This window comes from Drosophila persimilis, unplaced genomic scaffold (genome assembly GCF_003286085.1).
Source record: "Drosophila persimilis strain 14011-0111.01,24,50 unplaced genomic scaffold, DperRS2 tig00000002-arrow-pilon, whole genome shotgun sequence".
Lineage (NCBI taxonomy): Eukaryota > Metazoa > Arthropoda > Insecta > Diptera > Drosophilidae > Drosophila > Drosophila persimilis.
In genome coordinates, this window is record NW_020825289.1 from 11,862,888 (window position 1) to 11,883,987 (window position 21,100).

At 46.6% G+C, this 21,100-nt stretch overlaps 1 protein-coding gene and 1 long non-coding RNA gene across 8 annotated transcripts; one reads left to right on the forward strand and one right to left on the reverse strand.

Moving 5' to 3' along the window:
* Position 1: 1 nt before the first annotated feature.
* On the reverse strand, positions 2–18,921 carry LOC6603455 (paired amphipathic helix protein Sin3a). Of its 7 annotated transcripts, none has more exons than XM_026984946.1 (12): positions 18,415–18,918; positions 10,577–11,542; positions 9,194–10,512; positions 7,480–9,125; positions 6,889–7,201; positions 6,444–6,819; positions 5,057–5,598; positions 4,660–4,989; positions 4,375–4,581; positions 4,088–4,306; positions 1,310–1,711; positions 2–1,237 (listed from the first exon to the last, which is right to left on the reverse strand). In XM_026984946.1, the coding sequence occupies exons 2-12, from the start codon at positions 11,091–11,093 to the stop codon at positions 707–709; spliced, it is 6,402 nt and encodes a 2,133-aa protein (XP_026840747.1). In that variant the 5' UTR covers positions 11,094–11,542; positions 18,415–18,918; the 3' UTR covers positions 2–706. The 7 variants fall into 7 exon arrangements, with proteins under 7 accessions (XP_026840747.1, XP_026840746.1, XP_026840742.1 ...); XM_026984945.1 differs by having other exon boundaries at positions 8–1,237; positions 5,057–5,616; positions 6,889–7,189; XM_026984941.1 differs by having other exon boundaries at positions 8–1,237; positions 5,057–5,616.
* On the forward strand, positions 13,795–17,080 carry LOC113565031. Its single transcript, XR_003408404.1, has 4 exons — positions 13,795–13,809; positions 14,683–15,110; positions 15,187–16,449; positions 16,573–17,080. It is a non-coding gene; the product is annotated as an uncharacterized LOC113565031 (long non-coding RNA).
* Positions 18,922–21,100: the final 2,179 nt, after the last annotated feature.

The window sequence follows — 21,100 nt, forward strand, 5'->3', positions numbered from 1 at the left end:
ATTTCACTTTTGATAAACTCTTTTAATCTGCTCATTACGTTTATACAACTTAGTTTTAGGGATCTTAAGCACGTAGATATCTATAATATAATAGTATTCACAAGGAATTGTACAAGGTTTGTGTGTGGGCGATGCGATTGTTTTGTTGGGCTTTCTTTTGTATAAAAATACGTCACGTCACACATGTGTAGGAAAAGTAAAAGATAAAATCTTAGCTCTAAACAGACGTGTTCTGAAATCTAATTACTAGCACAACTCGTTTCTCAATGTGTTTGCTGTGCCTTAGCTATATGTATATACTATATATATGGCTTATCAAGTTAGGTTGCGTTAGTGGGTAGAAAGGGGCTCTGACTTAATGCTAGCTCAATAAAAACAAGCGCCTCTATAAAAAACAAAGCGCGCTGCCATAGGTGAACTCTACCGCTAAAAGTTATGCAAGCTATAAGCCTATCAAATTCTCGTTTTGGAGCAAAACGCCTATGATTAAATGACTTTTTGTACAATGTGAAAAGAGCTTTGTTTCGTTTCGATGAAATATATATCCAATATCCAAAGCCGCGCCGAACTGCGGCTGGTATCACATTTATAATTAAATTTTTTTATTGAATACAGACAAATCATCCATTGCATCTTTATATCGTCATATGCAGGCAGAATCTGACCATGCTCCTGCTCCTTTTGCTGCTCCTGCTGTCCGCTCCGGTTAGCTCTCCATCGGACGCACCTGCTGCAGGGCCTCGGCGGCATTCGTGGGTGCTGCCGCTGCTGCAGCCGCACTGTTGCAATGCTGCTGTGGGGTATTGGTGGTGTTGGTCGAGTCCCCTGACAAAATGCTGCTACTGCTGCTGCTATTGGTTATTGGGTGGGTGGAGGACACGGCGGCGGCCAACACAGTGGTTACAGTTGATGTTGTTGCCGCGTTTTCTGTGGTTGCTGATGGCGCCGTTCCGCCTATCAGACCACCAACTGAGCCGCCGCCCGTCGCACTGCCGCCAAGTTGAATGACCTTATATCTCGTGTACACGCGGTAGGGGGTCTTGGAGGTATCCTTCTGCTGCAGCGACTTGGTCTTACAGGTGGCACCCCAGCCACTGGCATTGATCTGATCCGCCGTCTTTCCCAGCAGCCAATCGCTGCAGTTCTGCTGCAGTTGCTCGCTGACGTGCTGCTGCAGCCAATTGTTGACGTAGGCCTGATATCGCACGTACTTCGCCTGAGTGACGCGGCAATGACTCTGTTGGGAACAAATGGAAACGAGTTACACTTCTGCCTCTTCTGCTGCTATTCGTAGAGTTCGATGACTCACCTTCTTGGCACGACGCACTGCATCGTACTTGAGTAGCTTGAGATTCTTGCTGGTCACAAAGCAACGGCCGTTGCTGGAATTTGTGGTGATCTCATCGCGATCGTTGAAGGCGTACTGCTCGGCCAGGCCCACCTGTGGAGCTCCCAGTCTCTCCGGCAAACGCTTGCCCCAATTGTTATTGTTGTTGTTGTTATTATTATTGGTGCTGCTGCCGGTAGAATTGGCTTCAGAGCCTGCCTCAGCAGCGTTAGTCGTGGAGGCTCCTGCGGCTGCCACATGCTCACTCCGGCTCCGCTTCTGATCAAACAACTGGCGCACTTGCTCCTCGTGTAGCTGCGACCTGCGCTTGTTGCGCTGCAGGAAACGTGCCTTGGGTGCTCCTCCTCCTCCTCCTCGCGAATGCTGCAATGAGAACGGGGACGGGGCAACGATTAGTTCTGATTGTCCATAATTATGGCAATTGCCGGCAGCAATTGAGGGGCAATGCAGCATGCTTCCACAGAGAGTTTTACGAATATTACTTAAAGCTGGGTATGTGTATGTTTGTGTCTGTTGTTAGTATGTGTGTGTGTGTGTCGAGGTGTATGTGTGTAGCACTACTAACAATGAGCATTACATAAGAGATAGGAGGAATACCTACATAGGAGGAAAAAGAGGAGTTGGGTTGGGGGGAAAAACAAAGACAAGTCAAACAACAGATGTAGTAGAGGTGGTACCAGGCCAGACAAGCCAAAGATCGACACGTACACATATACGGAGCAACTGAATCACATTTACATGGTACACACATATACATAGTATAGTAATACCAACAAAACTCAACTCGACTTGAACGTAAACTTAATCTTTTACAGTATTTACGTCTAATCAATTGAGATGAGTAGTTCTACGATGCGACGACCACTTACCTTGCTTAAAACTTAAGTAAATTAAATTACTAAACCTGCGTTCTTTGAGCTGCACTAAACCCCATCCCCGCCCCAGAGGCACCCTCTTGACCTTCAATAAGTGCAATTAAATAATTTAATTTAATAATAGGCTGCTGCTCCATATATATTTTCTCGATTTTTCACTCTCCGGTAATATCCACATTTGGTGATTGTATTCTGTATCATGTTTTGATTTCATTTACAATTATGGTGTTGGCATTTGTAATTTGTAGTCTCGTGTGTGTTTGTCTTAAATTCCTAGATATAAAAATTATTACCGAACTGCTTTAATTTAAAAAGACATTATTTGGCTTGTTATTCTTCCTTTACAAAATTAGCTACTAAACTTTTACTCTTAATTACATATGTACGATGTACGTTGACGCCAAATGTTATATACAATAAAAACACGATAATAAATATTTACATATACATATATGTGTGGTGTCGCAAAACCCTAAAACTTAGGGCTGCTCAACACTGGAACTGAACAACTTCACACCGCAATCTTGTATCCTTTTCTCACACCTCATCCTCTCTCATTCCCAACCAACACACACACTGTCTTTCCTTCACCTGCCCGAGAAGAGTATCTTCGCGACGCGAGACTGACCTATTGACCTCCGAGATAGAGCACTAAGGAGACAAACTCAAGGCATAACAAAATCAGAAACAAATGCAAGCGCGTGCCTACGTTTATAATTATTGTTGTTGTTCTACTATTTTACATTAGGTATGTACAATATGTATGCTGGCAGGTGTCTATGTATATGCGTGAGTTGTGTGGTGTGGTATGGTGGGTGGGTGGTAAGTGCTACATTTATTTGGGTGACAATTCGGTTTCTCATCATTATTGTTGCTTGTTATTGCTTGGACGAACGGTTCTTTACATTCTTATGCATGTGTCGGTGTGAATGTGGGTGTGGGTGTGGGTGTGGGCGTGGTAGTGGTAGTGATGGGTGAAAAGGTTGTTGGTGTTACGGTTGCTATTGCGATGTAAGTTTTGGTATTTTTGTTTTGTTCTGGTAATCAAAAAACAAATTCATTTATTACTATTTCATTTTGCAATATGACTTTTTCTTCTTCTTATTCAATGAAATTATCAAAACTATTTTGTTATTTCAAGCCTTGGAATTGACCTGGTACGAAAAAATAAATTGGAAAAAAATGAGAGAAAAGAATGCAAAAAAGCATTAATTAGATTAGTGAATATTTTCTCGTTCTTCTTTTTAATTGCTTTTAATTTGTTTGTTCTGGTATTTTTCAATCGATTGTTTTCATCGATATGTATGTGGGCGATTGGCAAAAGTTGGCAATTGGCATGTTGATAAACGATATCCAAACGGAATATAGTTGAACAAAATATCGAAAAAAAGAGTATTTAAAGTATTTAAACAAACAACAACAAAAAATGTGTGCACCCGAGCCTAGCAAAACGAGAAGAGAAAAAAACTTAAGCGTGTGCAACGGCAAAAGGCGACAGATAGATAGATATACAACAACAGATAACAGACTTAACCAAAACTAATATATACAGAAGGTGGGTTGAGTTGGTGGTTCAGTAGTCGGTCCATTTTTTGTGGGTCTACGGTCTAAACTATACTTGTTCAATGTATGTTTTGTTATGTTTTGTTATGTTATGTTATGGTATGGTGTAGTATGGTATGTACAGTGAAAAGTACTTAAATCACAACAGAGGAGGATACGAATCGGGAAATAAAACATAAATGAATAACAGAATACACAAACAACATGGTTAACCACTCTTCCAGCACACACGCAAAGCGGCTCTGGCTCTGGCTTTAGCTCAAATACTGCTGCTGCCCAGCTCCTCCTGCCCAACACTCACCTCGGCATTTTCATCCTCCTCCTCCGTCTTGATGTCGGACTCTTCCACAATGTTGTCGCTGCTCAGGGCTGCACTATTCCCACTGCCACTGCCGCCGAGACCTGGATTCGCTACTCTCTCGACGTATTTGCTGAACTTTTGGGCCTTCAGCGCCGGCTTGTCCGCCTCTTCGGGCTCCGAGTCGAGCAATTCGATGGTAACGCGACAGTTAATTTTGTACTGCAAGATAGCGCACACGATTCGTTATAGAAGTATTTTTTGGCGTAAGGGTTTCCAGCACTACTTACGATGAACACCTTGAAGCAGTTCTCTTCGTTGAACATGCTTTCCGCCTTGCGCTGATACATCATCTCGCGGTCGAACGTTTTGTGGGCATCGCGGCAATAGCCGCCAGTGCTGCCGCGCCGCTGTTCGGTGGCATACAACTCCACGCAGTCCAAGGCGGCTCGCTCAGTGACGCAATACTGCAGCTGGCGAACGGCGTTCGAAACAACCTGGCAACACAGGGAGAAGAACAAATGATTAGCAATCGAGATAGTCCGCTAATTACATATGTATATTCCACCACATACCTTGTCCAGCGTAAAGGATACGTAGGCGTAAATGCCGAACATTTCACGCATCGTGTCCTCGAACGTGTTCGAGTCCATGTTGCCGTCTAGGACATTCTTGAGCATATCCAGAAAGGTGGGATAGTAGTCCTCCACTTGAACCTCGGGCTTGGGCTTGAGCCGCAGCGCGGTGGCGGTGCTCTCTCGCCGATTCACCCGACAACGCTCCTCCTCGATGGCCAGTAGACGCGCCCGCTCGTACATATGATGAAGACGATCGCAGAGAATCGCGTGTAAGCGCAGGAACAGATACCAGTTGTTGGAGGCAAAGAAAAGCGAGTAGGATTCATCCTGGGAGGGGGAACGATATATACATTATGGATCAGCGAGTCCCCAGTCCGGTCTGGTTAAAACTCACCTCATGCTGGCCCTGTGCATGCTGTGGCAAAAGCTTGGGGACAAAGTCAGAGTGTGGCTGCTCTTGCTTGATTTCCACATCGCTGGGATTTACTGCTGCTGCTGCTGAATCTTGTCCTGGCCTGGGACTGGACACTACGCTGCCTGTGCTGGTGCTGGTACTGCTGCCTGCTGCCTCATCTCGGTTAGACACAGACTCATCCTTTGTCTTTGCCTCTAATCCAGATGCAACTGCTGCTGCTGCTGCTGCTGTTACTGCCGCCGCTGTGGATGTTGATGGCGTTGCATCGTCTGTAGATGAGCTCGCGGACGTCGTCGTCGTCGCTGTTGTTGTCGTAGATGATGAAGATGCTGTCGTCGCTGTTGATCCCGTCGATGTCTTGACCTCATCAGCTTCATTTTTAACCGCCGCCGCACTGCTGCTGGTGCTCGCCGTGCTGCATGCTGGGGATCCGCCCTCGCTGGGCGATCCCTTGTTATTTCGAGTCACCGAGTCGGCTCGACCCAGCGGCGACTGGTCTACGTCCATTTTGATATTGTCATCTGCCAAAAATGGAAAGGCTAATAGATATAGGGATACGGTATTCGATATTCGATGTGGTTCAGTAGGTGTGCATTCCATTTTTGTGGGGGTTAATCAGTTACAGATATCGTTATATGATGTTTCATTACGTTACAAGTGGTTGTGGGTTGCAGTGGTTTTTGGTGGTTTGTTTTTAATATTAAATTACGTAACCAAAAAGAAAGAATAAAACGAAAAAACATTCACTATATTAAAATACTATTCGACATAAATTAAATAAACAATAATCAATAATTCAAATGTGCTTGAAATTAATAGAAAACGAAGGTGAAACCATATAAATATGGGCATTTCCAGAACATCAAATTGATATCAAATATAATTTTTTAGAAGGTTTAAAATTGAAAGAATGAACCGAATTAAAGATATTTTTGAAATATTGAATGTTAATTTTCCAAATTATATTTTTTGTTATCAGCCGGAAGCCGAATCTAACTAGAGCTAAAACAATTTCTTTTTTATTTATTTTTTAAATTAGATAAATAATCGAAGTGTTAGAAAAACTATATGGAAGAGCCTTTATAATTACGTATCTAAATAATTAAGGAAAAAATGGTAATAAATATACCAAAAATTCTGAATATCAGCAAAAATTGCTGAATAAATAAACAATTGCTAAATTTAATACGTTTTAAAGAGAAAATTCCAAATTATACTGATTAAATGACTTAAATTTTAATTGACTTTTAAATGGTTGGGTCTTGTTGGACCTTTTCGTGGAAATGCCCATATTTTGTTAGAGGTTAATAGCTACTGGGGATACTTGGATAAAGGATACAAATAAGAGGGTGGAAGGGGGACTCACAGTCATCCCGCTCATCATCGCTGAGCGGCTGCCGCGGCGCAAAGAACAGGTCAGGCACAAATTGTCGGATGATCTGCTTGATCTTCTGCTTCTCCTGCTTTTGTATGCCCGTCTGCCGCTTGACATGATGGATCAACAGATTCGCGGCATCATCCAGTATGGTCTTGTCTTTGTAGGGCAGCACAAGATGGGGTCCAGCCTGTTCCATGGCATCATCCTCCTGATCGTGCCGCTCATCGTACAGCGTTTCGATCTCGTTGAACAGACTCTTGGAGCGCAGGGCCTTCATGTCGTTGGGCTTGAAGTTGATTGCCTGATGGTCCAGTGACTTGAGATAATACTTTTCGTTCTGCTCGCGCCACTGCTTGTTGAAGCCCTGCAAAAAAGGAAGTCACGAGCGGTTAAAGATTTATATTCGACCGTTGGACTAGCTTTGGAGACATACCTTCTGTGCATCCCGCCATTCCTCCTCCTTGACTTTCAGCCGTTTCAGGATAATGGGCACGGCCACCGAGGGGTTCTTCTTCATGCCTTGGATTATCTCCCCCGACTTGTCGCCGTATATCCGATGGATGGCGCGCTGGTGTATCGTCTGCGATGTGCCGCCCAGAGTGTCATCCAAATGGAACTTGGCCAACTCCTCGCTGGACATGCGCGACATCTTCTTGTTGACACCCTCCAGCACCTGGATGGTGGCACTGTTCACCTCGATGACCAGATCTAGCTCGAATCGCTCGTCCTCCGTTCTGTGAATATTCCTTTTGTTTAGAAACACGTGCGCATTGGTTAATTCAAATAAACGAAAGCCAAAGAAACAGAAACAGAAACAAGAGAGGATCCAAGAAAAAACCAAAACAGAAGAGTCTCTCCGACACCACGAAATAGGTCCCAAGAAAGGAAAGTTAAAGAAGGAAAGTAAAAACCAAAGCACCAAAGCCCCATAGCCCCACCCGTGAGGATTATTTTGGAACTTATTTCACAGTGTGGTTCAGTGTGGCAGGACTGAAGGAAGAGGAAGAGGAGAGTCCTTTCTTACCTGTAAATTGTCTCTTCGAACTGAGTTTTGCGCGACGTGACAAATGTGGAATCCTCACTGGCCCACGTGGGAAAGGATACCCACTTGTCGTTGAGCACCTCACGACAAAGGGCCGTACGTCCGCTGCACTTTTTCGGTACCGACGACTGCGGCAGGGCACAGTAGGAGGCGCCCAGTCGCTTGCACGCCGACAGGTCCACATCTTGAACATATTCGGCGGCCGTGGGATGATTGCCGCCCCGTTCGCGGTCCCGATCATGGGAGCTGCTGTTGCTGCTGCCGCCCTGTCGTTGTGTGGCCGCCAGGGGCATGCCATCGATAAGTCCTGCGCCTCCTGCTCCTCCCACCTGGCCCTGGCCCTGACCCTGACCCGAACCAATGGGCGGGCCCAGAAAGTCGGAGAACCAGCGTAGAAGATCGGGAAACTTCATCAGGAAGGGTGAGACGAGTCCAAGGAGTTCCGCTTTGGACACAATTTCCTGATTGAATAGCGTCAGACATCGCAGGAAATTGTCATACACCTCGGGACTGCGCAGTGCCTTGCGCACCTTATCGAAAAAGGCCGCATCCGAGATGGTGCACTTGCTGGATGCCTCCGAGAAGCTGACATCCCTGCAAAAGGTCTTGGATCGCTTGGCCGGCGGCGGTCCGCCTGCTCCGCCGCTCCCATACAGGCCACCGTCCTCGCCGCCCTGCCGTCTGGCGGCGGCTGCTGCTGCTGTAGAGTTATTCGGACCCGCATGGTGGATAGCGGTCAAGACTGCGGTCGCACCATAGTTGATTCCCGGCGAGCTGCGGTCTAGGGAATTGTCCGAAAGGTGCGGCAAGGATCCAATCACCGAGGAGAGGCCATAGCTGGGCGACTTCTTGGCATTGTGGCCATGCGACAGGCTCGGGTTCTGCGAATGTCCTCCCACGAACTTCTGTACATGATGATTGTTGCGATGCTCCTTCTCAAAGGCCACCATGACGCTGCCGCCGGCTCCGACTCGTATATTGGGCGCTCCGGGAGTCCCCGCCAAATGATGATGGGGCACGCCGGCTCCCCGATGGTGCGACTGGTGCTGTTGCAGGCTGGCTGGGGACACACCATGATAGTCCTTCTCAAAGAGCACGTCATTCCGTTGCGAAGCAATAACATGGTTCTGCTGCTGCTGCTGATTGTTGTTGTAAGTCTTGATGCTGACGCTAGTGTTAACCGCCGATAGATTGCCAATGGCCGCTGCATGGGCGCTACTGTCGAGCGTCTGCGGGAGCGTGCCCCCACCACTTAGATGGAGGGGCGAGCCAATGCTGTGAGCTGGCGAGGCACTCGACATGGTAATGTGCGCCCCGCCACTCAGGGTGGCCGTGGTACGCTGCTGTTGCTTGCTGTGATCATTGCAGTGCACCGACGAGGCCTTGGCCATGTACTGGCCCCCACCCGACGACTGATGATTGGTGGCATCGGGCAGGAATTGACCAAATTCTCGCAACAGATCCTCATCCTGGCCAAACAGCTTGGCCACCTGTGTGTAGACCTCCTGTTCGGTGAGCATTTTGCCCTGATTCAAGCTGCCCTCCTTCATGACCTTCTGCTCCTTCTGATACGCATGGAGAATCTCCAGGAATTTCTTGTACTTGGCCGGCTGGTTTTGGAAACGATTCTAAACGGGATGGAAATACACAGATTAGCAAACGATTTCGACTATTCTCTTGGTCTGTTCTCTCTCACCTTTATCTTATTTACATAGGTTATGGCGTGATTGAACTCTACGGGCTGATTCTGCTGCCCCGTTTCGCCCAGGAGTATCGACTGATGCGCCTGCTGTATGTGATGCAGATTGTGCTGCTGGGCACCCGCTCCTCCACCAGCGCCTGCTCCTGCACCACCGTGTGGACTTAGTTCACTCAAGGAATTCGGAGTGGGCGGACCACCGCCCACAACAATACTGCTGGCTGCTGCAGGAGCCGCCGCACCCACCACCTGACCGGTTGGTGTGATTGTGGCCCGCTCTCGATCCCGCGAGTAATTCTGTGGCATGTTGTGCGCCGACACGGAGATACCCCCCGGCGGCTGACCTCCTCCAGGCACGGCCACAACGGCTGGCGCCGGCGAGCTGGTCACGCTCACATGGACATGCCCCGGGGACTGAGACTGCGGTGGCGTGGCCTGCTGCAGGGCATGAATCGTGGTCTGGGTGAGCGATGCACCGCCATGGGTCATCAGATTGACGGCGCCTGCCGATTGGATTTGTGCAACGGCTGCCGCAGCGGCAGCTCCACTTCCTGCTCCTACTCCGGCGGCAGTCAAGGTGGTCTTCAAGTTATGTCCGGCACTGGCCAAGGGGCTGCCGGCTATCATATGCACAGTCCCAGTGCTGGTGGGTGCGCCGGGGGGCGAGGGCATTGATACCACCGGCACCGAGCAGCCGAGGGCGTCGGAATGGATCTCAATCTTGTAGCCAGGCGGCAGGAACATATTGAAGCCATAGATCAACTCCGTGTGCCCCTTGAAGAGCGTCGAGACGCGCTCAATCACCCCCGGGGTGTCGATGCAGTGCGACTTGAACTCCTTCATGATGTCGAGGAAGTTGTTGTAAATCTGCGGCTGGTCCGCATACTGGTACTTCACCTGATCCAGATAGCTGAGGGCATCCTCCACCTTAAGTCGTGGCGTGGCATTTCCGCCACCAGACCCCTGTCCCTGCGGTGGGGTACTGCTTCCTCCCGCCGCCACAGCAGCAGCAGCAACAGCAGCAGCCGGCGGTGTCTGGGCCGTCTGGGGCAGACTGCCAGGCGTCTGTTGTTGCTGCGCCATCGATGTGAGATTGCTGACGGCACTGGCCGCGGTCTGTGTGCCGCTTATTGTACGCTGCCGTATGGTGCTGCTTGCCGTCTGCGAGCTGCTCGAGACTGTCTGGGCGATGGATGGGTTAGCGGATCCTCCTACCATTCCTCCTCCTGTCACATGAATCTGCACGGTATTGGCACCGTCCACCGTTGTGCTCCCCTTGAGAGTTCCTCCAGCCTGAATGGAGGCCACGCTGTAGGCTGCAAGTGAAAGGAATGCTTTCAGTAATGTCTAGAAATGTACAAGAATCACAGAAATACTCACATGTGGTATACTGCAGTGTTTGTGTGCCCGCGCTGCCGGTGGATACAACCACTCCTCCTCCTGCAGCACCAGTTCCTCCAACTGTTCCCACTCCTACAGTGGCCACCTGGGCTCCTGCTGCTCCTGTGCTCGTGCTGGTGCTGATGCTGCTGCTGCTGCCGCTGGTGGTGCTGTCAACAATTGAGCTCGTTGTTTTTAGATTTGTTGCCGTCGGCGTGGTGGACGGCAGATAGGCTATGGTCTGGGCACCGCCATGCTGTGGGGTGAGGATGCGATGGTGTATGGAACTGATGCCGCTAATGGTGGCACTGTGCGCACTTGGTACCACAGTGCCGATTGTTACGCCTGTGTTTACGCCCACGGTGGCGGAGCCACCGCCGCTGACACTGACGCCGGAAGTGGGACCCACGCCAACGCCAACGCCAGTAACGCCAACTCCGACACCGACAACGCCCGGAGCTGGTGGGCCGGGACGTGTCCCGAACTGCACCTCGTCGACACGGGTGCGTTTCATCATCTTGTCGTTTCTTGTCTGTCTGTTTGCTTCTCCTTCTGGGCGGCTCTTCCCCTTTGACGCCGTTTTGGTGGTCCGGTCCGGTCCCTGGCTAAGCACAGGGATGCTGGATACTGCTGGGATATTGGGTGGTGTTCCCTCTCTCGCCCTCTCGCCGCTCTCTATGAGCGTATATAGTACGCAACAAACGGTCGTGGTCGCAACTGCTTTGACTGCGGCTCTTGATCTTGAACTGCTCGTAAGTGCAACATATGTTGTCTATGCATTTGGTCGCACGCTAGCGGCAAATGCCCTGAGGTTCTGTAATCGAGAGATTGACAACGACGGCGACTGCAACGACGACGACGATGCTGATGCTGCGGCTGCTACTACTCCAGTGTTTCTCTTTGCTTATGCCACGTCGTGCGTGGTCTCTCCAGCTCTGCTGCTATTTGTATCTTAAGGTACGCCAACTGCAAGCAAAACGAATGGAATCAATTGTTAAATTAATTTGTTAGCGGAAGAAATATGCCAATAAGAAATCCCCAATTTCACATTTTCCCATTTCAACGAAATATTTTCGAACAAACATTTTTTAGTTTGCGAACAGCACGAAATTCTTTTGCCATATCGCAAAAAAAAAAAAACACACTTTAGTCGTAGAACATTTGTTCCTTTGTATTGGGTTCCGTGTTTGATAGAGAGAGCCCACCGCTGCCGCCCCGAGAGGGAGGGGGCAATAACAATACGAGTATATAGAAGGAGAGTTGCCAACGCTCTCTTCTTGGGCATATATGTACATGTACACACACAAGCAAATACTATACATACGTGCAACCGGAATTGGGCGCGCGCTTTGTTATTGGTAATAGCGGGTACAGTAAAGACTTCCTAAGCAAGCTTTTCATTTCATACACATTTTGAATTGCTTGTGTTGGCGCATGGAAGGTGCCAAATGTCCCATGCACGACCTCAGCTTGCATAGAATCCACTGAGAAAAACACACACACTCTCTCAGACAGAGCATATCTATATATGTATATGTACATTCCATGGGGGAGGGGAGGGAGCGGGGCTTGCTGGTATACATTCTGTATCTACTACAGCTTACAAGAGCCAGGCAAAGGCAAAGGCAAAGGCTGCAGCAATCCTCAAATGCAAAGGTGGTGGCGGCGGTGCTCGCTGCAGCCATATTAGCGTGCGAGAGAGAGAGGGAGAGAGGTAAAGAGAGCGACCGTCAGCAGGAGAGAGGAGAGCGCAAATTTGTTGTTGAGGCGCAGTAGATGGCAGATTTTTTCAAAAGGTATTTTTCACCCGTTTGGGGCCAGCAACAACCCGTCACTCACTCACACACACACACACAGCACACACATCAAGTATTTGGCGGGCATTCGAGAGAGAGAGAGCAAAGTTGCGCGGCGCACAGCAGTGGGAATGGAACTTCAAAGAGAGTGGTTCAGTGTAAATATAACTTGAATGAAAGTGTATTTGTGCGCGGGCTTCTGCTGGCGGGAGTCAAATCGAAACCGCCTTGACTTGAAGATCATCATATGCCACCAGCACACCACCTCCGCTGTGCATCTTGATTGGGCCACCCCATCACCCACCCACCCAATGCGAACCCCCAGTTGGTTGCCTCAGCGTTTGTAAACAAATATTGAAACCCTGTACAGCCGCACAAAAGCTCCGAAGCTTCCCTCTCTCACAAGTCCTTTAGATATTAGCACGGCGAAAAAAGCCAGTTGGTTTGTATGCGTTTCCTCCGTTCCTCCTATATCTTACACTCTCTCAATTACCGTGTGGCACTTTTTGTTATTGTATTTTTTGGATCCGCCATCATCGGCATTGCCAGTGCATACCAAACATACATACACATGTCATGTACGTATGTATGAGCTGCGTGTGCCTCTGAGCGCGCATAGTGGAAGAGCTCTGGGCTCCAACGCAAAATTGGGGCGTTCATGGCAGCTGAATGTGTTTGTGTGTGTGTGCGACTGTGTTGCTGTGTGCTTGGGGGAGACATGTGGGCAAAATTTTCCCTCCATTTTTTTTGTTCTCGTTCTGCTGCTCTATTACGTGCACACGAACATTATCTTATCTGTTTTGTTAAGTGTATACATAGCACAGAATACGCAGCACAAAGTAGACGGGCAAGAAATATGCAAAAATTGTTAATCACTTATTTTCTTTGCAGTGTCTGGCATCACAACAATCTCTAAATCTTGATTCATTTTCTCTTATTTATCGGACAGGGGAGTGGAGACACCGTTATTAGTAGTTTTTAATGCACGAATTAATATTTTATTTAGATTTTGTGTTACTTTCTCACTTACACACACATACACACGAACACACTCAACACAGACGCACTACCGCTGCGCTATTAATAAGTTTCGCAAATAAAACATATGGATGTTGAGAGAAATATGTACAAAATAGCTAAGGCATATACTATACTACTCGTACTATAGTCATAGAAGAAAGCTGTGTAAAATTGAAAGAGCCGAAACGAAATGAGAAAACGAACCAAGAACAACAAACAAGAACAAGAAAAGGCAGACGGACTGGTGTGAAGAGGAAGAGCCCAAGATGTGAATAAGAAGGAGAGCCTGAAGCAAAAAATGATGCTCTCATTGTGTGTGGTGGCGGCGCTCCGTGGAGCTCCGTGGGCCGGGGCTGGGGCCAGCCAGCCAGCCAGCGCCAGCGGGTTATATTATTCAGTGTTGGGAGCCATTTAAATGTACGAGCACACACACACTACATGCGAATGGCGCATCAAAGCAAAAGTCAAGATAAGCGCACGAACTGAGAGGGAACGAATCAACGAACGAAAATAAAACGACACTACGTTGAAAAAATACAGTCAGTTCATAAGCAAGCCAAAAGCAATGGTTAAAACTTGTGTATGTGTTGTGTCTGTGCGACGCTCTCCTCCGCCCATGTGTGTGTGTGCATGTGAATTGCTGTGCGTGAGTGTGAGCAGCAGCACAAACAACAACCACGTCGCAGTCGTCGACGACTTTTTGTCTGTGCGCTTTATACATGTATTCGGTTTCTCTATCCCACTGAGCGTGTGTGTGTGTATATAAACCAATTGAAATTGACCTAACCTAAAAATGTTGTATTTTTCACAAGTTTTAGCTGCTCGTTTGCCACTACCAAAAGTTGTTTGATTTCACCAAGTGCACTTGAAGGATATTTCATATTCATGATTTTGCGGACCGCCCCACCTCCCCCGCGCCTCTTTCAACTTACATCAGCAACGGCTGGGCTTCTCATTTGCTTCGGCTGTGTATATACTCGAAAGATGTACATATGCGTGTGTGTGTGTGCCTTTATATTTACTATAAACTGCCATTTGGTTGGGCTTGTTATTGGAAACTTTCACGTTTTACGCTGTATTTTGCACTTGCAACTATTTCCCACACGTTTTTACCAATTTTCACCTTTTTCTTTCGCCAAAATATAGTTTTTCTGTATAATCGAGACTTGAAATATCGCTGGGACCGTTTTTATTCAATTTTTTTTTTGTCACAACGAATTCTTTTTTGTTTTACCGCGTTTGTACTATTCTGTTTCGTTTAAATAATTGTTTCTCTGTGAGTTTTTACAGATATTCACACAGTTTAAGCGAGGAAACGTTTTTCGTACATCTTAACGCCGCCGCAAACATTTTCGATTGAACGGCCAGCAGTTCGTCGGTTAGCCTGCTGCTTGCGACGGGCAGAGAGAGAGAGGTGGCCTATGTATGCGTGTCTGTGCGTAAGTGTGTTGGTGCGAAGAAGCAACAAAAGAGCGCGAGAGAACATAAAGTCGCAACAGAGAGAGAGAGAGCCCCAGAGCGGAATAGAGGGAGTGTAAATGCGCGCGCGCAGTGTTGCTTTGGAATTCATTTGCCGTCCCGTCGCTTCTGTTGCTGCCCATGAACATATCAAATAGGGTGGCAACGCAGCAAACCACGGACTCGGGCGCGCATTAAAAATGAGAAACATTGCTGTTGCTGCTGCTGCTGTTGCTTGAGATGTGAGAGGCAATAAAAAAGTACATAACAGATGCCCATGTACTTGGGACACACACATATCTGACCGCCTGGGTTCTAAACTGCAATCTCTTTCAGTGGAACCGTGTGCGAGTGGAAGGAAGTTTGCTCCATGCTCTTGCATGCTAATGGCCTCTGGGGTCTTCGGTCTACAGTCCAGCGATTGGGGCGAAATAAATTGAGGAAAGAAAAGATCGTCGTGAGCAGCAGCAAATGAGAAAAATGGCGCTTAGAATTTGGATAAGTAACAACTGCTCAGAGAGTCGAGTCGGATGACTGGGAGATTACGTAAGTGCAAAAAGCACCAACACAGTTACGGTGCGAAAGAGCCGGCACGAGAGCTTGCAAAACAAGTCGGATACAGGGTGTCCGCATTGGCAACGTGACGCGAGCAACAATGCCATGGCAACATTACCAGTCGATACCCTGTTTTGGGTCGAGAAGAGCGAGAAAAAGAGCGAAACCCATACACTGAATAATGTGTGCTGTATATAAACGGCGGCGGTGGCGACGTCGGCGTCGATACTCTTGCAGTACATAATGAAATCGACAAAACTGAAAATCAGAAACCAAACAGACTACAGAGCAGGCTACAACTCTGCCACGGTTACACTTTGCGGCGGCAGTGGCGGCGGCACATATACACCTACTACAATCCACAACCTCCACCACCTCGCTCACGCACACAGGGACTCACAAAACGCACACTCTCGTACTCGTGGCCGTGTGGCTTGTCTGTGTGTGTGTTGTGTGTAACGTAGAAAGGCAGCAAAGTGCATCTCACCATGACAATGGCGGTAGAGCCGCAGGGGAACCGTCGTCGATGGCCACCAGAGCATACTCTTCCCGTCGCCAAACCCAAAAAACACATGCTGGAATCTCAAATTGTTTCTGGAAGAAGCAGGCAAAAATCAAATCTGTACACGCGAAAAATCTGGCGTGGGGTGGTGGAAATGGAAACCTTGCAATTATCGATTATTTCGCTCATTGCGCAATGCAGACCGGACGGACCCACAAGAGAGAGAGAGAGAGTTTAAGGGAGCGCTCTCCGCCCTCTACGGCACCTTAGCACCTGCTATGCGGGAACGCACAGCTACTGTCGATGGCTAATGCAAATCAAGTGCATCCAAAACTTGGAGCAGCAACACGAAGCTCCTCTCGTCAGTAGACTGAAAGTTCAAAGTTCACTTGCAGCTTGTGCAGCGCATGTCTAGGCCGAAGCCTGCAATCTCCCCCCTCTGATGATTGCAGTTCAACATCCCTTGGAGCAAAAGGGACAACCACACCTCTGTGTGCCGCCCACGCGCTAGATTGTGATTGCGGTTCCAGTGCTGCGGGAAGGTTTGTTTGCCTTTCCAGGTATTATTGATGTTCCCGACATACGTATATAGTACATATATGCCGAAACATCAGTCTGATGCCAGGTGGTTCCGTGCTTTCTAATTATCCGTGTGCTAATTTTAGGCCTTCGATGGAGTATGGCCACATGCCGACGACCAGGCCGAATCCCCTCGGCGAAACAGTACCAGAAGAAACGACGCAGTCATTAAATGCTCCACCAACAACAACAGGCAGAGCTGACCAAAACGGGCGCACATTTTATCAGGCGAAAAGATATACACGTGAATGCATATGATATGTAATAGGTGGCCCCACAGTTTCTAATTTCATGTGTGGTCAGCCAATTACCAAATATTTTCAGTTTGTCACTTGAGCAGATAGCTTTTTGGATGCCAAAAACACCATTAAAACAGAAGAAGGGAGCTGATGATTATAAGTAAATTAACAAGACAGCTTTAAAAATATGCAGACAACAATAAGTTCAAACGCTCTTAGTGGAAGATACTGCTACTACTATTTGTTTAAAAAATGTAACCATGACAATATTGAGCACCACCGAACCGTAACTGAAAATGTAAGAAATTGTTGAACGTCTAATACATGTACTCGTAGAATGAGTCTCCAACATCAAGTTCAAGACTTGTTCGATGGCCTCTGGCAAATTGCATGCAATCGTCTGCGCGGCAAGTGCTTCACGCTCCAAGCTGAGAGGGCAGAGATCGCGTCGAGACCACCAATCTAGGCCCAGAGACCATACCAGAGACCCAGGCATCTAAAACAAATACTGAGAAATGTAGTGTGTGCGAGTGTGTTTGCTCGTGTGAGTGCTGTGTGCGGTGGAGAGTTCAAAAATGAAGTGCGCCGACTGGGAACTTGTTTTTCAAGTTTCCAAACAGCCGAAAGCCCAAACCAGACTCGGACGTAGTCGAAACTTGACGCGCTTCATAAAGAAAATTGGGGGAAAACGTCTTGTGATGGCCGCAAAGAAAGCACAAAAGAATGCATTTATACGAGTGTGTAGCTGTGTGTATCTCTCTCTCAATCAGCAGAGCAGTAAGCTCGATTTCAACGAATTATTTAATTAGAATTTACACAAAATCCCCGACCAACCGAAGGCTAAGCACAGTGTGGATCACCTTGTAGCCAGACACAACCACACACACAGATGCACGAATATATGTAGCTGGGAGAAGCTGCCAACTTGTTTTTATATTCTTATTCAACTTTTGGCTATTAATTTTTGATTATCTTGACAGGTTGATATCAGGAGGCATCATATAAATATAGTTATGTTAAATAAAATTTTTAACTAGTTGGCAGTCCTAGTTTAGTTGCTACAATAACAAAAGTTGAGCGCGGTAAACGCTCTGCCTCTGTGTGTGCGCCTATGTCTGCTGCCTATATTCAACATCTTCCTTCCCTTTTTATTTGTATTTACTGAATGGCATTGTTTTTTTTTTTAATTTTATTAAATCAAAGACAATTAAAAATGACTACACACACATACACACGTGCCAGCAGATTGCGGAACTTTAATTTACCTACACATACAGACGTTTCACGAAACGAACAAAAAAACAAGCCGATAAGAAATATTTCCACAATACAGACAGCACTGCCTCAGCATTATTAACAATTGTAACTGTTATTTGCTCGGTTCATCAGCAATTTATCGGTAAATCTTGTCATTGATAAAGGAAATTCCACTTTCTAACCTCAAAGCAAAGAAACTGCTGGGAGTGGGGTAGACAAAATTTTGTACGCTCCATTCACATCTCTCAGAAAAGCCTACTACAGCGAATGTATTATTTTTAAATATTTAATGCCCACTGGAGTTTCCGTTTGCCGCCTATCGTAATCAGTTGGGGCTAATTGAGGTTAGATATGAACTTCTGGCACACACAAACACATGCAGAACACACACGCACACAAGGGCGCGCATTTTTATATTTTTAGTTTACATACCTGAATAGTTTTAAGGCTGATATTAACACAGGTTGAGGTTCTTTTATTTGTTTCACTCTTTTGCAATCAGCCAACAGATCGGGCTTATAGTAGATTTACAGCTTTTATCAACTATTACATTCAGCTGATGGCCCTGAGGGTAGGATGGCAGGAGGTAGGGTAGGGGAAAAGAAGCGCGTGAGCTTGCTGCTTCTTCACATTTGCAACAAAGATACACATGCATGTACACTCGCCACAAACACCCACACCCCTCACAAAAATGCACTCCGAATCGATTTTATGCTGCCCCAAAACAGCCAAGACTCTCCTCCTTCTTTATTGTATGCAACGCACATAAACTACACCACACTCGTGCTTCAGTTTTTTGTAATTGGTTTTTCATAAACTCGCGTCTACCACATATGCATATGTATGTATGTAATCATGTATGGTTTGCGGCCCATGTGTCCAGATTTTACATTTGCCGAGAGGATATCTTTTCGCGCGCTGTATACCTAGAGTGCGAATTTTTTATGTTACTTTTCGATTTAATTATTTTGTCAACAACAACACAAGTACAGTATATTTGATACAGTATGCTAGGCAGTGTGACCGCGGATTTGTCCATTGAAAGTACGGTCTGGTCTTCAGAAAAATACCGTAAATATACCGGTGAACTATTTGTATTCGAATTCCATCATATTCATTGCTTTTGATATTCGGTTGAATATTACTGGCCAGCTAGGACCCTCAGACCTGCATTCATAATTTTATTCGATTGGCGAATCACTTTCTTAGAAGACTGGTTTAATTTAAGTTCTAATCACGATTCAATTATTTGTACAGTAAGGTTTAAAGTCAACAACAATTTCCACAAAATGAATTTTTGTACATGGTAACTACACCATAACTACACATTTACTACATATTAACTACATTTAATTTTAGCTATGTCTCTCAATAGCATTTCTACACGCTTTCTACATTGGTGGGTGGGTTTATAACGCGTCTGAAAATATACTAAAAAATACTATGAAAAGTAAAAAATGTTAGGTATTTTAGGGTGCTGCCAGACCGATGTTAAATTTTCCCGCTCAAAACTATCGAAGGTGGGCTAATTTTTTAACCATCGATAGTATTGATTTTTCCCCGCAAAACAGTATGCCCGTAGCTTGTGGCTTATTGGTCAAACCTTAATTCAAAAGAAAGATCGTAAAAAGCAAGATGTACGCGTTCGAGAGCTCGAGTAATTCCAATTGAATTTTGTATTTTTTGTGTTGTGCTTACAATAAATTAATTTTAAATAGCTCTGATCCATATTTATTAATCTATAATTGAGTTGTTGCAGCCCTGAAGGAATGCCAACTTATCTTTTGCCTGAAAATCCATATTTAAGACAAGTTGGCGGGGCCACGGCAATGTTATTGAATATTTGTTGTTTTTGATTGTTAATTTCAACAATTTAAACGGTTAACACAAGTATGGCACTCCTGTGATGATATATATTCATTGCAATTGAGTAGCTAACGACAATTCAAGTAAACTGCGACTAGCTAAACAGCATCGTGCCCCGCCTAAAAACAAAATAGCGGATCGTGTGAAAGCGAGAGAGGAAAACGGTAGTTGTGGCGCTCTTTCGCTCTCTCTCTCTCTCTGTGGCCCCAACTGGGGCCCCCACTCATTCTCGTCGCCGTTTGGAGCCAAGTGAATCTGTCGACTACTGCCGCTCTGTGAGTCCCGTTCCGTCTGCAGCAGCGTCAGGTTTGAAAGATTCGTTCGTCGTACACACTCGCCTACGTCTACGTGCCATTTGTTTTTCGAAAAATCTGCATAAATTTGACCGCGTCTGAAACTGCATAAAAATAGCAGAAGCCAGCGCGAAAAACAGCGAGGCGAAAATAAATACATATTTCGGTTTAACAAGTGTGTGGCGCGCGATTGGCTCGTTTATTGTTAATACAGCAGAAACAGGAAATCTGTTGTCGTCGTCGTTGGGTGTTCACTGTGCATTTAAAGTTATCATATTTACGTGTGTGGCCGCTGGTGTGCCAGGCCAGTGCATATAAATATATCTAAAATCCATTTAATTATAAATTAAAAATCCCATCAACTCAACCACACACTGAATGTCCGAGAATAAAGGCATCATGCTGGCCAAATCTGTTCAAAAACACGCTGGACGTGCCAAGGAGAAGGTGAGTGCAAAAAGATGCCCCTTTGAGGGCAGCTCCCAGCTTCAGTTGCAGGCTCAGGTGCAGTTGCAGTTGCAGTTGCAGTTGCAGGTGGCATACGGCGCAGCAACGCCCACGCATGGTGGAAGGTTCCTCTCAAAGTGAACTGCTGCTCCCACCCCCCGCGTGTAATCCTCGTTCCAGCCACAGCCAAAGCCAAAGCCAAAGCCATGTCCCTGCCCCAGTTTCTAGCTGGGTCACCAACACTCACACACACACACACAGGCACAAGCATGGGGCAGGGCTTCTCCATCGATTTCCAGTCATTCTATTTAGATCTCTGCCAAAAGAAATTAGGAAAACACCTCTCCAAAGCGGTAATACACGTAGTACTGGGACCTGCTTTCACTGTAGCTGGGAGACACCTGTCGTGGGACCCAATCCAATCCGTTTAATATCCGATTCCAGTTCTCTGATGATGTTCATCTTAAGTACTCCCTTCCAATACAATCCAATCCCATCCCATCCCATCCAAT

What these genes read in the sequence shown, in the direction of transcription:
- LOC6603455 (XM_026984941.1), bottom strand. Translation starts at nt 11,093, where the DNA reads ATGATGAAACGCACCCGTGTCGACGAGGTGCAGTTCGGGACACGTCCC. An exon ending in CGATGATGAGCGGGATGACT is followed by an intron (nt 5,617 to 6,443) that starts GTGAGTCCCCCT and finishes TATATCTATTAG; the next exon opens with CCTTTCCATTTTTGGCAGAT. An exon ending in CAGTGCGTCGTGCCAAGAAG is followed by an intron (nt 1,238 to 1,309) that starts GTGAGTCATCGA and finishes TGTTCCCAACAG; the next exon opens with AGTCATTGCCGCGTCACTCA.